The 12,079-nt window shown below is 38.1% G+C and overlaps 1 protein-coding gene across 1 annotated transcript; it reads left to right on the top strand.

The window, feature by feature from the left end:
- Positions 1 to 3,472: 3,472 nt before the first annotated feature.
- On the top strand, positions 3,473 to 10,130 carry LOC149827891 (LEAF RUST 10 DISEASE-RESISTANCE LOCUS RECEPTOR-LIKE PROTEIN KINASE-like 1.5). The gene is made up of 3 exons (XM_090019715.1): positions 3,473 to 4,289; positions 8,215 to 8,289; positions 8,827 to 10,130. Exons 1-3 carry the CDS (start codon positions 3,533 to 3,535, stop codon positions 9,918 to 9,920), a joined length of 1,926 nt encoding a protein of 641 aa, XP_089875841.1. The 5' UTR covers positions 3,473 to 3,532; the 3' UTR covers positions 9,921 to 10,130.
- The last annotated feature ends 1,949 nt before the right edge of the window (positions 10,131 to 12,079 follow it).

Here is a 12,079-nt window from a genome sequence, read left to right as displayed (position 1 = left end):
TTGGAAAAGTGAAAGTTGAATTATAATTTTATACATGCATGTATGAATATTTATTTGTATATGATGATAAATAACTATTATAAGTCATACTCACTGTGGTTTGTTTTATGAATGCATGAATGAATATTTTTTTCATGCCTTAAAAGCTTTATGCATGATATGCAACATGGTATTATTTATACTTTTAGTAGTAATTATGATTACTTGGATATGGATATATATCGATCTAAAATGATCAGGTGGTGGTTAACTTGATGAATATTTAAGCATGTTGCATGTGATGATGATGCACATGGATAGTGAGAGTATTAACTATAGTAAAAGTTTTGAAAAGTGAGAGTATTTACTATATTTGGCAAATCATATTTTTATCATTGATCCATGAGTTGATAAAATCTATAATACTTTACTATTGTAAATGAGAATATGATAATGTTCTATGATAAGAACCCCATGACTAACTAAGAAAGAGAGACCCCCAATATGATATATTTGTTTAAATACGATATTGCACATTAAGAGTTATAATTTAAATTTTGATATAATGAGAAACCTATATGGTTATGTAAAATTAGTGTATGAAAGGATAATGTCGTAACTAAACCCATACCATATATAGAAAGAATCATGGGGTTTAGGTTTATGGTTTATGGTTTATGGTTTATGGTTTATGGTTTATGGTTTATGGTTTATGGTTTATAGTTAGAGTTTATTGTTTAGGGTTAGATACTTATAGTATGTAATTAAAACCTGTGAGTAAGGAATAATAATTGTAAGGACATGAGGTGGTCATTTACGTGTTCAAATCGTTGCTCCTTTAGGGATTTTTAAAGAAATCGCTTTAAAGCATCATACCTATAATTAAATAGTTGTCACGTGAATCGCTATTATCAACAATTATAAATCGCTATTGCATCAAACATATAAATCGTTTCTAATTTTAACGTACAAATCGCTGCTTCAAACTTACAAATCGATGTATAAATCACACCCTTCATAAGTACATATTATTGTACCGTTTGGGCTTCAACAATAAACCTCGTTGTATGATTTAGCAAACTTGAGTACAAATCTTGGTAACTTTATACATCATAAATCGCTATTGCGTTAAATGTATAAATCATTGTTGCTTTAAACGTATAAATCATAACTCATAAATCATAAATCATGTCTATTTGGTTTTGTTACCAAAATATGTGTCATTCTATATTTGATGGATCAAGTTTCACGATTTGTATTTATGATTTATGAAGTTATCACGATTGTTCTTGTCCAGGGTTTGTGAGGCATAACAATACTTACGTTTATCATATCGATTTGTAATATGAATAAGCGATTATGCTGAATTATCGTATCGATTTGTAGTATATTATGCGATATGTACATCGATGTGTGTGTTCAAATCGTTGCTCAGTTAGCAATTTCTATTAAACTCACTGTATATTATTTGAAGTATGAATCATTGTAAATAGATATTATGTGTTTGCTAGTGTCAATTATTATGATATTTGTTGTATGAATTGCATTAAAACATGCTAATACTATAAATCATTATTTTTATTGGCATGGTAAATAATAACTCGAAGATCATTACAAATAACTGAATCACCTTTCCTTTGGTAGGGTAAACCCATTCTTTATAAAGATCTTCAATTATTTCTCTTCGATGAGTATGTACAACCACCAATTGAAACATTATTGAACATAACAAACATCTGAGAAATTGTATCTATTTGAATGGTGCAGTGAGCTGCCATTACGAATGAGCTCGTTTGCTTGCAAAGGATATGTGGGATCTGACCCCTAATACAGAGTTGTTGTCAGAACTTCTGCAGAGTATACTTTTGAATCTGCTCTTGTTGATTTAATATCTGGTAGATCCTCAATTGCACGATAATGGGTGGTTCGATAACAGACGACGGTAAAAGGTGCTCCGGTAATAGACGACGACAAAGGGTGCTCCCACGACATCAGACAATGACAAAAGGTGCTCCTCTGGAGGTATAAGGGTGATCCAGAATGTAGAGAGTGACATATTTCAAGGTTGAGACTCTTCAAGCAGAGTTATTGCTTAGGGTGAAAACAAAAGGTTATCCTTCATTTTTTGGCTGGAGGAGATTTTGGTACATTACTCGAAATGTCGTTTCATGGTGCTAATGGCGGGAAAAGATACTTTAGTCTTTGCAAACGCATCGGACTTCGATGCTAAGTGATGCAGACACACACGGGGAAATGAATCCCATGTGCTTACATACGTGGCGCTCATTCAGACCCGAGAACACGCACCTGGTTCCGGGTGAGAATACGTAACCTGCTTAGATTTGTACCCAATGACATTAGTAGAGTAGAAGATTTAGGAGCAACTAGACTCCATATGCCATTTTTTAAAAGTAGCATTAAATTCATCTGACATATCAGTCAATGATGAAAAGATCCAACTTAGCAAAAGTTGATTTATTCTTTCCCATTGCTCAAACTCAGGGTTTTTCTAAGCCTCTTTGTTTGGTTCAATAATAAACTCATCCAAAAGGCATTTTGATCCATCTACAAAAACCCACTAGGTTCAACATTTAGTAGAATGGTTGGAGCAAGAATAAAAGGGAAATTCCTGATGTAGAGTTGTTGATTTCAACCGTTCTGAACAATGAAACAAAGAGAGAGACTGACACACTTGTTAAGGGAGACAATTATGAAGGCAGTTCCTCACAAGCCACATGCACGATCAGTTGAGCTTTGATACCATATTAAAATGGATTTATCGTACATAAACACTCACAAGAAATAGGATTTAACGTGGTTAGACCCAGGGAGAATCTGCGTCCATGATTAAAAGGTTTCTCTCTTAATCTCTTTTCTTTTACACACCTGAGACGAGAGGTTCTATTAAATATTTATAGATTTACAGAGTACACGATTTTGGGAGAGTCTTACTCATCCCACGATTTTCCTTCGGCCCGTCTTTTCTCATCAGAAACCAATTTGTGTGTTGTAGAACTTTTTACATTTCCAGCTTCTTGACATTTAACTTATATAGAGAGATCTCATCAACAACCTTATCCAATTGTTTATGTTGGTGTGTTCACTCTCTCTCTTGCTTGGATTCTTCATAAGATGGCTGATGTATCCATTCCGGATAGGAGCCTTCTGAGGAGTCAGCTCATTAGGCTTAGCACAACTCTCATCTCTATCTAAAGATGTATCCTTGACAGTTACAAAGTGAGCCATTGAAGACTCCCTTGACCATCCTTTGACGCGGCAGAAAATTTACAGCCGTTCGGCGCAGTTGAATGCGCTCATACAAATTCCATGCGCACCAAACTCACACGCCCTCAATGGATCAGGAGGAGGAGGAGGAGGGTCTCACTCTCCATCAATGCGTCCAAGTAGCAGGTCCACCGGTCCCCCACTCTCCATCAATGCGTCCTCCACCACCATTTTATCTCACTTCCTTCCTCTCTCCAACAACAACCATCCCAACTACATAAAAACACAAAACAAAGATCAGTCTTCTTTTTTTTCTGCCTTCTCAACCATGGCTCCTCAAGCTTGCTCCGTTCTCATTATTCTCTTCTTGACCATCGGCGCTGCAGCAGGACTTGTTGTAGAATCAACCGCAGTTTCTTACGAGTCATGCACCGCGGCGGCTTCTAAGCCGTGCCCGCCCTTCGTCAACTTCACCTTCCCCTTCGCACCCTCCTCCCCTCCCGGCTGCGGCCACCCCTACTTCCAGCTGGAGTGCCCCCCGTCCCTCGGATCCTTCCCCGTCATCACCATCAACGGTCACAGGTTCAAGGTGCTGTCTCTGGACCCACCACCACCGCCGCCGGGATCCCCTCCTCCTCCGGCCACTGTGGCGCTCAGGCTGGCGCTCGAGCACCCCATCCTGGAGCTGTGCCAGATCAAGGAGAACAAGTCGTCGTTCCTCGACTTCGGCGGCTCCCCGTTCTTCCTCAGCCTCAGCAAGCGGGCGGCGAGGCCGGCGGCCATCAACATGACCAACTGCAAGACAACGCTTGGCTGGCTCCCCTGCCGTCCCTGCGATCTGATCGCGCAGTTCCTGGAGTTGGGAGACATCTTGGCGGACCTCAGCAACCTCAACGACCTCATCAAGAACGGGATCAAGGTTAGGTGGAATGAGACGGACGATAGGTTCAGTAGGTGCAGGGAGTGCGTGGGGAGGGAGAAAGGGTTCTGTGGCTTCAACAATTCCGACCCGGGCAAGCCTTTCCTGTGTTACACTTCTAAAGCTGCTGCTGCCGTCAAGGCCATCCCCAGCAACGTCACGCTCGGTGAGCAACTTTTCCTTTCTGTTGTTGTTGCTGTGGCTTTTCAATTGGAATTTTCGCTTGGGGTTGCGTTTGAAAAGTGAGAATGTTGCAACCTCTGTTTTGACAACAAGGTTGCCACAAACGGAAAAATAAGGTTTTTCAGGCGCATGTGAAACAGAAAACGCGAAAAACGAGTCAAGAAACGAACTGAGTTTAAGAAAAAAGAAAAAGTCGTGATACCTAAACATGAGAAACATGTATCCCAGAAAAGGGAAATGCAAGAGAAACATGCTTCCCATAGAATAGGAAACACGTTTCTCTTAGTTGGGAAACATGTTTCCCATAAATTTCTTTTTTGCGTTTCTCAACTGTTTTTATAAACGCAGTGTTTCTGGATTCCAAAGTAATTTCTTGGAAAACGCATTTCTCATCCTCTTACAGCTTTTTCCAACGAGAAACCTGTTATCATCGGGAACGTTGCAACTTTGGGTCTAAATTTGGTCAAACTAAACGACGTTGTTGAGAAGGTAGTCAATTTATGGAAACGAGAAAGGTGGTGAGACGGTCTCTCTTGTGTATATGCATTCAAAACTGGATTTGGTAACTACTAGCTCAACCACATGGTAACTGCTAATTCCGAAAATTGATAGCTTCCACTTTTTCAGATGCATAAACTCTTCCTTGGTATTCCCAGCTCCCAAATAGAGCTGTTACTTTGTTGGGAGTTGAGGATTTGGGTTGGAGTTCAGTCAAACAGCAACATAGTCACAAATCTTGTTCTCCAGAAAATATCAACAATGAAAAATGCTGCGATATGATGGCAACTTTTTCTTTCTTGGGAAAAATGTGTTATATATATATATATATATATATATATATATATATATAAGTACGAATATATAAACTTTACAAAACACATTTTTTCATGTTAGTAATTGTAATAGAAATTTGATATTTTCAAACTTTATTGTATAATAGCAACCTTTAAAAATATTCTATGTATTTGTAATGTTTTCAAAATCTCGATGAGATTTGTGATTATGAATCAAACCGTATTTGATTTGCCTATATACTGGTGTTTTTAGGGAACCATGAATCCCAATCAAGGCTGGTAAACAAATCAAGCTGCTCAGTGCTCAGCTCGGTTTGCCTCGGATGAAACTCGTTTGGGTTCATCAATTGAGCTCAATGAATGCTACGAGCAGCTCGTTATAAGTGAGCCCAGCATGAACAGTAGGTGTTTGGCTTGGCTTGGCTTGTTTAGGCTCGTGTGGATGAACATATATAGTATGTATACATCATTTATGTCAAAAGTAACATAAAGTGATTGGACCGTATGCTTGTAACCAAAAGGTTAGGTGTTTCGTTTTCACTATGGACCTTATAAAAAACCATTTTGTAAAACGAGCCAGCTTAGGCTCATATAAGCTCTGGCTTAAGCTCGTAGAATTTCAAGCTAGAGAAGCTGAGCCAAAAAAGTGTCTGACTGTAGGTGAATCTGAGTTCGAACAGCCCGAGCTCGGCTGGTTTGATTAGGTCTCAGTGGACCAACCTTCTCCTGGTAGGAAGGCAGATCAAGAACTGTTCAGGCAGCTTTTCTCTAGCGATGCTCGAGCCAATCATTTCGCTCTGACAGGCGGTCAAATATATAGGGTCGGTGATACATTGACAGAAAAAGAAAAAAACAAATATAAAAGGCTTTTTTGTGAAGTTTTGGCAACGAATCGCTGTCAAGAGCACAGTGACCAGTTTCAAAATGACAATCTTTTATGAAATATTAAAAATGGGAAAAAAATAAAATAAACAGAGTGTTAGAATAAAATAAAATGATTGTGAATGTCATTTATGTCCATTTCGTTTTCACTCATCCCTCATACTCATGCCACTCTTATGATGCAAGTTGTTTTGAACAAATCTGACCCACCTGATCTGGTGTATCATAAGGGATTTGCCTTTTTTATGAATTCTTATGGGTTGGATAAAAAAAAAAAAATTTGAACGAGGTATTCAACTCAAAAAATGAATAAAAAAGAACTCTTTATTGGTTCTACTTCATAATTTTTTATGAAGTGAATGAATCTTTTTACAGAAGGATTAAAAAAAATGAGTTCAGATCTCCAGGAAATATGGTTTGAAAGATCCAAAACTAAAAATAGTAAATTTCTATCTCTACTAAATAAATGATATAGATCATATTTACGGAGCTCAATCAACTTGTATCAATGAAATCTCAAGGAGAGGGTATGAAAATAGGGACGACCTTGAGGATGAGTGAAACCCATGGATTGTCTTTTTTTTTTTTTTGAGAATAAAACCCATTTGCGTCATGTCAGTTCAACTTTATTTTATTTATTGTATTTTATCAAGAAAACGTCAGTAAAAATAAACACTTTTAAATATGACTAAAACAATAATGCGCTGTTCTACTTTGTTAGTTAAATTGATTAAGGATATAAAAACTTTGGATGAGTTTCGCGTCATTTCGAAAATCAAGATTTCTTTTATGATAACGTAAATTCTTTTTGTGTAGTACAACACTTATTGCTTTCTCTCCAACCTGCCCATACTGATCCAAAAATGTAAATGCACTGTAATACCCCTTTATTAGCATTTATTGTAATGAAAATTTGATGTGATGAGTGAGTAGCCAGTAGCATGTGAAGTTGAGGAGAGCAGTAAATATCATCATTACCTTGACATTTCAAATAAACAGTAAAAATACATGAAAAATATATTGCAATGCATTTTTACGTGAACTTATGTCATAAAGATACTAGTACAACCCAACCAGTGAATTCCAACTGCTTGAATAATAGCGCACGAGGGCATGAAAATTTTCAAATTTAATCAATAAAAATTTATTTTTGATATATTAATGTGTAAAAAGTATTTATAATAATATTAATAATTATTGAAGATATTAAAATAATGTCCGCACATGTCAGGGGTATATGTTGGAGAGCATGCCCGTGAACTCATGTCCTTAAGACATAAGGGAACTTTTTAATAAAAAGATAAATTTTTAACCAATATTGTAATATTTTGAAGGTCTAAAATAGGTGACAAAATATTGCGACATATTTAAAAATATTATGTGTTGATCACCCCTCCCCCCCTCTCTCAATTCATTTTTTTACGTTTCGGGCCACTTAAAATATTTTTGTACAAGATGTTCCCACCAATGTTGTCAGTATCGGAATCGGACATGTATCGTTTGGCCAACGATTTAGGTGAATCGACCAATACCGTTTCTCAAGTGAATCGTGCTGAATCGGCTAAAAAATAATTAAAAAATATTATGTGTCAATCAGAACGTGACATGTGTTAAAACTATTAAATACTATTCAAACAATATTAAAATTAATTTTATTTTTATATTTATTAAAAAACAGCATATTTTCTAACTATACTCACCGATACTTACAACACTGGTTCTCACAACCAAACGAAGGAAGTAAAACATGGAGACGCTATTAAGAAAAAGAGGGAGAAGGAAGCATTAAATTTTGGTGGTTCAACTTTTTGGCCTATGGTCACAGCCAAAAGAGGAGCAAAAAATCCGCTATTAAAATAAACGATTACAACTAAAAAGAAAGAATTCTCACCAAAATAAACTTTGATAAAGAATTCTCAACAAAATAAACTTTGATACCACCATGCACACAAAAAAAATTCTTAGCCTATTCTTCAAAAGCTGAAGTCTCGGGAAAAAAGAACTCCAGTCCACCACCACCACCACCACAAACGTTAATAAAAATTTATTTTCAAGGTTTTCTTCAAATTTGTTAAATCTGGTCATGAAACCCAGTGGAACCAAGAATTCAAGACGCACACATAACACAAAATAAAGCAAAAAAACAATAAAGCAAAAGAAAAAATAAGAAGTGTCACCCTTTCATTCAATTGTTTCTTGCTGCTAATTCAACTACTTTATTTGCATTTGCAGGGGCAAAGTTGGAGGCCCAGGGTGCTACGAGTTCTGAGGGACTTCGAAGTTTGTCGATGCGAATCGTTCTTATCTGTATGTTGACTCTTTCTCCCCATGCACCCAAATTTAACTATTGGCTTTGCTTTATTTGTCCGAATCGTGTTGGGATCAGGTGCAATCACATGTGCCGATGCACCTGATCACCTTCAACGTGCATCGGCATAGCACCTGATCCTGCCGGTGCAATCACATTCTACACTTCGAGTGTATCGCTGCACCTGATCCTGCCGGTGCAATCACATTCCACACTTTGAGTGTGCCTCTGCACCTGGTCTGCCCTTCATCACCAGGTGCAGCAGTACACTCAAAGTGTAGAATGTGATTGCACCTGATCTACCTTCGCCAGAACACGGATCCCGTCATACGGCATATGATGAGATTCTCTATATGTGGATTCTACCTGTCCAACCAATGGGTTAGGATTAGTCTACAAATCTCACCTGAGATGTGGACTAATCATAGCCATTCAGATGCACGGGTTGGACAGCTAAGATCGAGGTAGGATCGTACATCATATGTCGCGGATCTTATTCCCTGGGTGATGCATCGTCGTTCTTGTTAAAACTTCAGGCGCTAGTTTGGTATTTGTGGTAGCTCTGTTGGTAGCCATGTCCGCCACACTCCACTTCCGCAGAATCAGAACTTCCCCCATTACACCAGACGAGCTACAAGACGTTACCATCGGTCCCAAATATGAACCTGATCATGATACGCTCAAGAAACCAAAAAAGGATATTGAAGATGATCACTTCCCCACATTCTCCTACGGAGAGCTCGAAGTCGCGACGAATTTCTTCGACAAATCCGTGATACTCGGCGGCGGCGGATACGGATGCGTTTACAGAGGATATCTCAACGACGGCTGCCTCGTCGCCGTGAAACGAATGATGCACCAAATCAACACGTTGAACCAATTCCACAACGAGATCAGGATAATGGCCAAGCTGAAGCATCCCAATTTGGTCTCTCTCTTGGGCTACTGCAAGGCTGATCGTGACCTCTTGCTGGTTTACGAGTATGTTAGCAATGGTACTTTGGCAGATCACCTTCATGGAGCACGCAGTGGAAAGCATATGACACTAGAAGCAAGAGTAAAGATAGCATCACAGACGGCTCATGCACTAGAGTACATGCATTTTCATGTCACACCAACTGTGGTGCACAGAGATGTGAAGTCCAGCAACATTCTTCTTCAATCTGATCTTTCGGCCAAGCTCGCCGACTTCGGCCTGTCGCGCGACATGGAAGGAACCAGCCATGTCTCGACGGCTCCTCAGGGCACGCTCGGCTATGTTGATCCGGAGTACTATCGGTCATTTAGGCTCACGCAGACGAGCGACGTGTACAGCTTTGGGGTTGTGCTTATGGAGCTTGTAACGGGGAAGAAGGCATTGGATTACAGTGCTGTTGACAGGGGAGAGATCAACCTGGCGAATCTCGCCATGTCGATGATGCAAGGCGGGAGGCTGATGGAAATCATTGATCCTATGGTGGTCACAGATGACGGTACGGCGACGAGGAAGGCGATCGAGGAGGTGGCTGAATTGGGGTTCATGTGCCTTGCTCCCTGTAAGGACGACAGGCCAAACATGAAGCAAGTATGTCTAAAGTTGCAGAAGATTGAACAGTATCTTCTGTGTTCAACCGTCACCATTGCAACATAATTCTGATATGAGTTCTTTTTTTTTCCTTGTTTTTTTTTTTGCGTTCTTTTAACCTTGAGCTCCAGTAACTCTTGATTGCTTGAGATTATCTGGTTTGCTACTTAATCTGTAAATTTGATATGCTAAGAACTCCGTATGTGTACATACTGGAACGGGAATATGAGAGTAGTACGTAAGTAGGGAATGTTGAGTCATCTGATTGGCTCTTGAGGATGAGAATTGAGAAGCATGTTTGCACATTAGTTTCGAAGAATCAACGGTGTATGGTCCCACCTTGCTAGATAGAGAAAAAATGGTAAGTAGTTTCTTATACGCAAAACTAAGAAACAATAGTTTAACTTGTGAATCTCTATGGGCGTATGACTTTGGGAAAATCATAAATGCGAGTTGTATCTACTCAATCTACCCTCATAAGATGTGTTCAGCAAAGCAAAATCTGTCTGCTAGACATCACACCTTCAATAATAAATTTTCCGACATAAAAATATAAATTTTTTTAATCATAATTTTGTTTACATGGTTGGCCGCTGATTTTTTATGCTCCTTGAAAAACTCCCCGTGCATCTTGCAAACTCATGATTCAAAACCTGTTTTCTACTAAATGAAGTGCGTGAAACACATTTTTCAGCAGGTAAATTATATATAAATTTTGATTAAAAAAATAGCGCCTTCTACTGGATTGTATGTTCAAGCGACTGTAGCAAATGCTTTAACTATCACTACAAGAATTTATAAGGACTTCGCGCATGCCTGCACCATCTGATTTGTGCCGGGTTTAAGTGGGTTCAGATTAGGTTCTAACACAAGAGAGGTTGGTCAAAATCGGGTAAGCAGAAAACAGGTTCTGTTTGACTCTGACAGGTTTCAAGAAAAAATCAAGAATGCCCAAAATATGATGGGTGAATTTCTAAGATTTTACAAAGAGGCTTGGGACACATGAAAGTATGTTTTGACTAAAAAGCAAAACTAAAGGATTTACATGCTCTAGATCAAACCATATAAAATCGGGTCTCGACTGAATTTTAGGTTTGGCAGAGTTTAGTAAAATGGTCGGTTCTCTTAGCTGGGTTAGGTTCTAAGGCTAATTTTTGGAGGGTAGGTTCAGAACGCTCTGGAGTACCTATAGTTAAAATTGCAGGGTTATATCAGGTCGGATGAGGGAGATCTGATCTAGGAAAGTTTAGTTAAATTTTGTAGTTCACATCGTGAAGAGTTGGGTTGGTTTACTAGATTCAGTTTGGGTCAAGGGAGGCCAACGAGTGTTCAAGCTTACGTTCAGGTGAGTTTGACTTACCAGGACCTAATGTAACATATCACATTTTTCTCTGAAATAAAAGTGAATAAAGTTGATTTTTTGTGCAATAATGGATTGAATGCAATTTTTGAATTTCTTAGAATTTTTTATTTTTTTATTTTTTTTTGACTTTCTTGATTTGGTCGAATTAATGATGAATTTATTCTTAATTAATGTTAAATTGTATTCAATGTTCTTGTTTAATGTAATGTTCAAATGAGGTGAAAGTGAAAATAAATAATATGTTGGTTAGAGAATAAATATAAAGTAAATGATAATTTACTGATAATGTGAAATTAAATATGGTTTTAATTATAGATCTTGGATATTTTTTAAATTAAATCCATTTGGATCTATAATATAGCTTATGACACTCTTAGGGAGGGATGCTCCTATGTGGGCCCCACTTGGATCCAATTTGCCACTTGGCAATTGGATGGTTGTGATGAACTCTATAACTCAAGAGGGTGGGACGTCCCCATGTCTCTTTATTAATGACTAATAAAGACAATTTAAAGGGGTGATTATAAATTAAAAATGATCTGAGTTAAATTGAGACTCTTTAAAAATTGAAACATAGATTAATAAAAAGTTTTTTTTTTCAAAAAGAGGCTCAAGAATGTTTTTAAACCTTAAATTTGTTATTAAAAAGAGATGAAGGTTAGTATTCCCAACCCTAATAGTAAACCCACAGAGAATAGGAGAGAAGCCTTTAAGAAGGCCTCTCCCATCACACGCCCCTTACTCCTCTCTTTTGTTTTTAAGAAAACATTTTGGGTTTTCTTCTCTTTCTTCCTCATTTCATCTTCATGCCCTCCTAGAGGCCCTCTTGCTGTGGATGTTCAGCCATTGGTGCTGCATCTGA

This window comes from Nuphar pumila, chromosome 10, assembly GCF_984573655.1.
Source record: "Nuphar pumila chromosome 10, dmNupPumi1.hap1.1, whole genome shotgun sequence".
Classification (NCBI taxonomy): Eukaryota; Viridiplantae; Streptophyta; class Magnoliopsida; order Nymphaeales; family Nymphaeaceae; genus Nuphar; species Nuphar pumila.
Note: the sequence above shows the minus strand (reverse complement) of the source record. Positions and strands in the feature narration are given on the sequence as shown.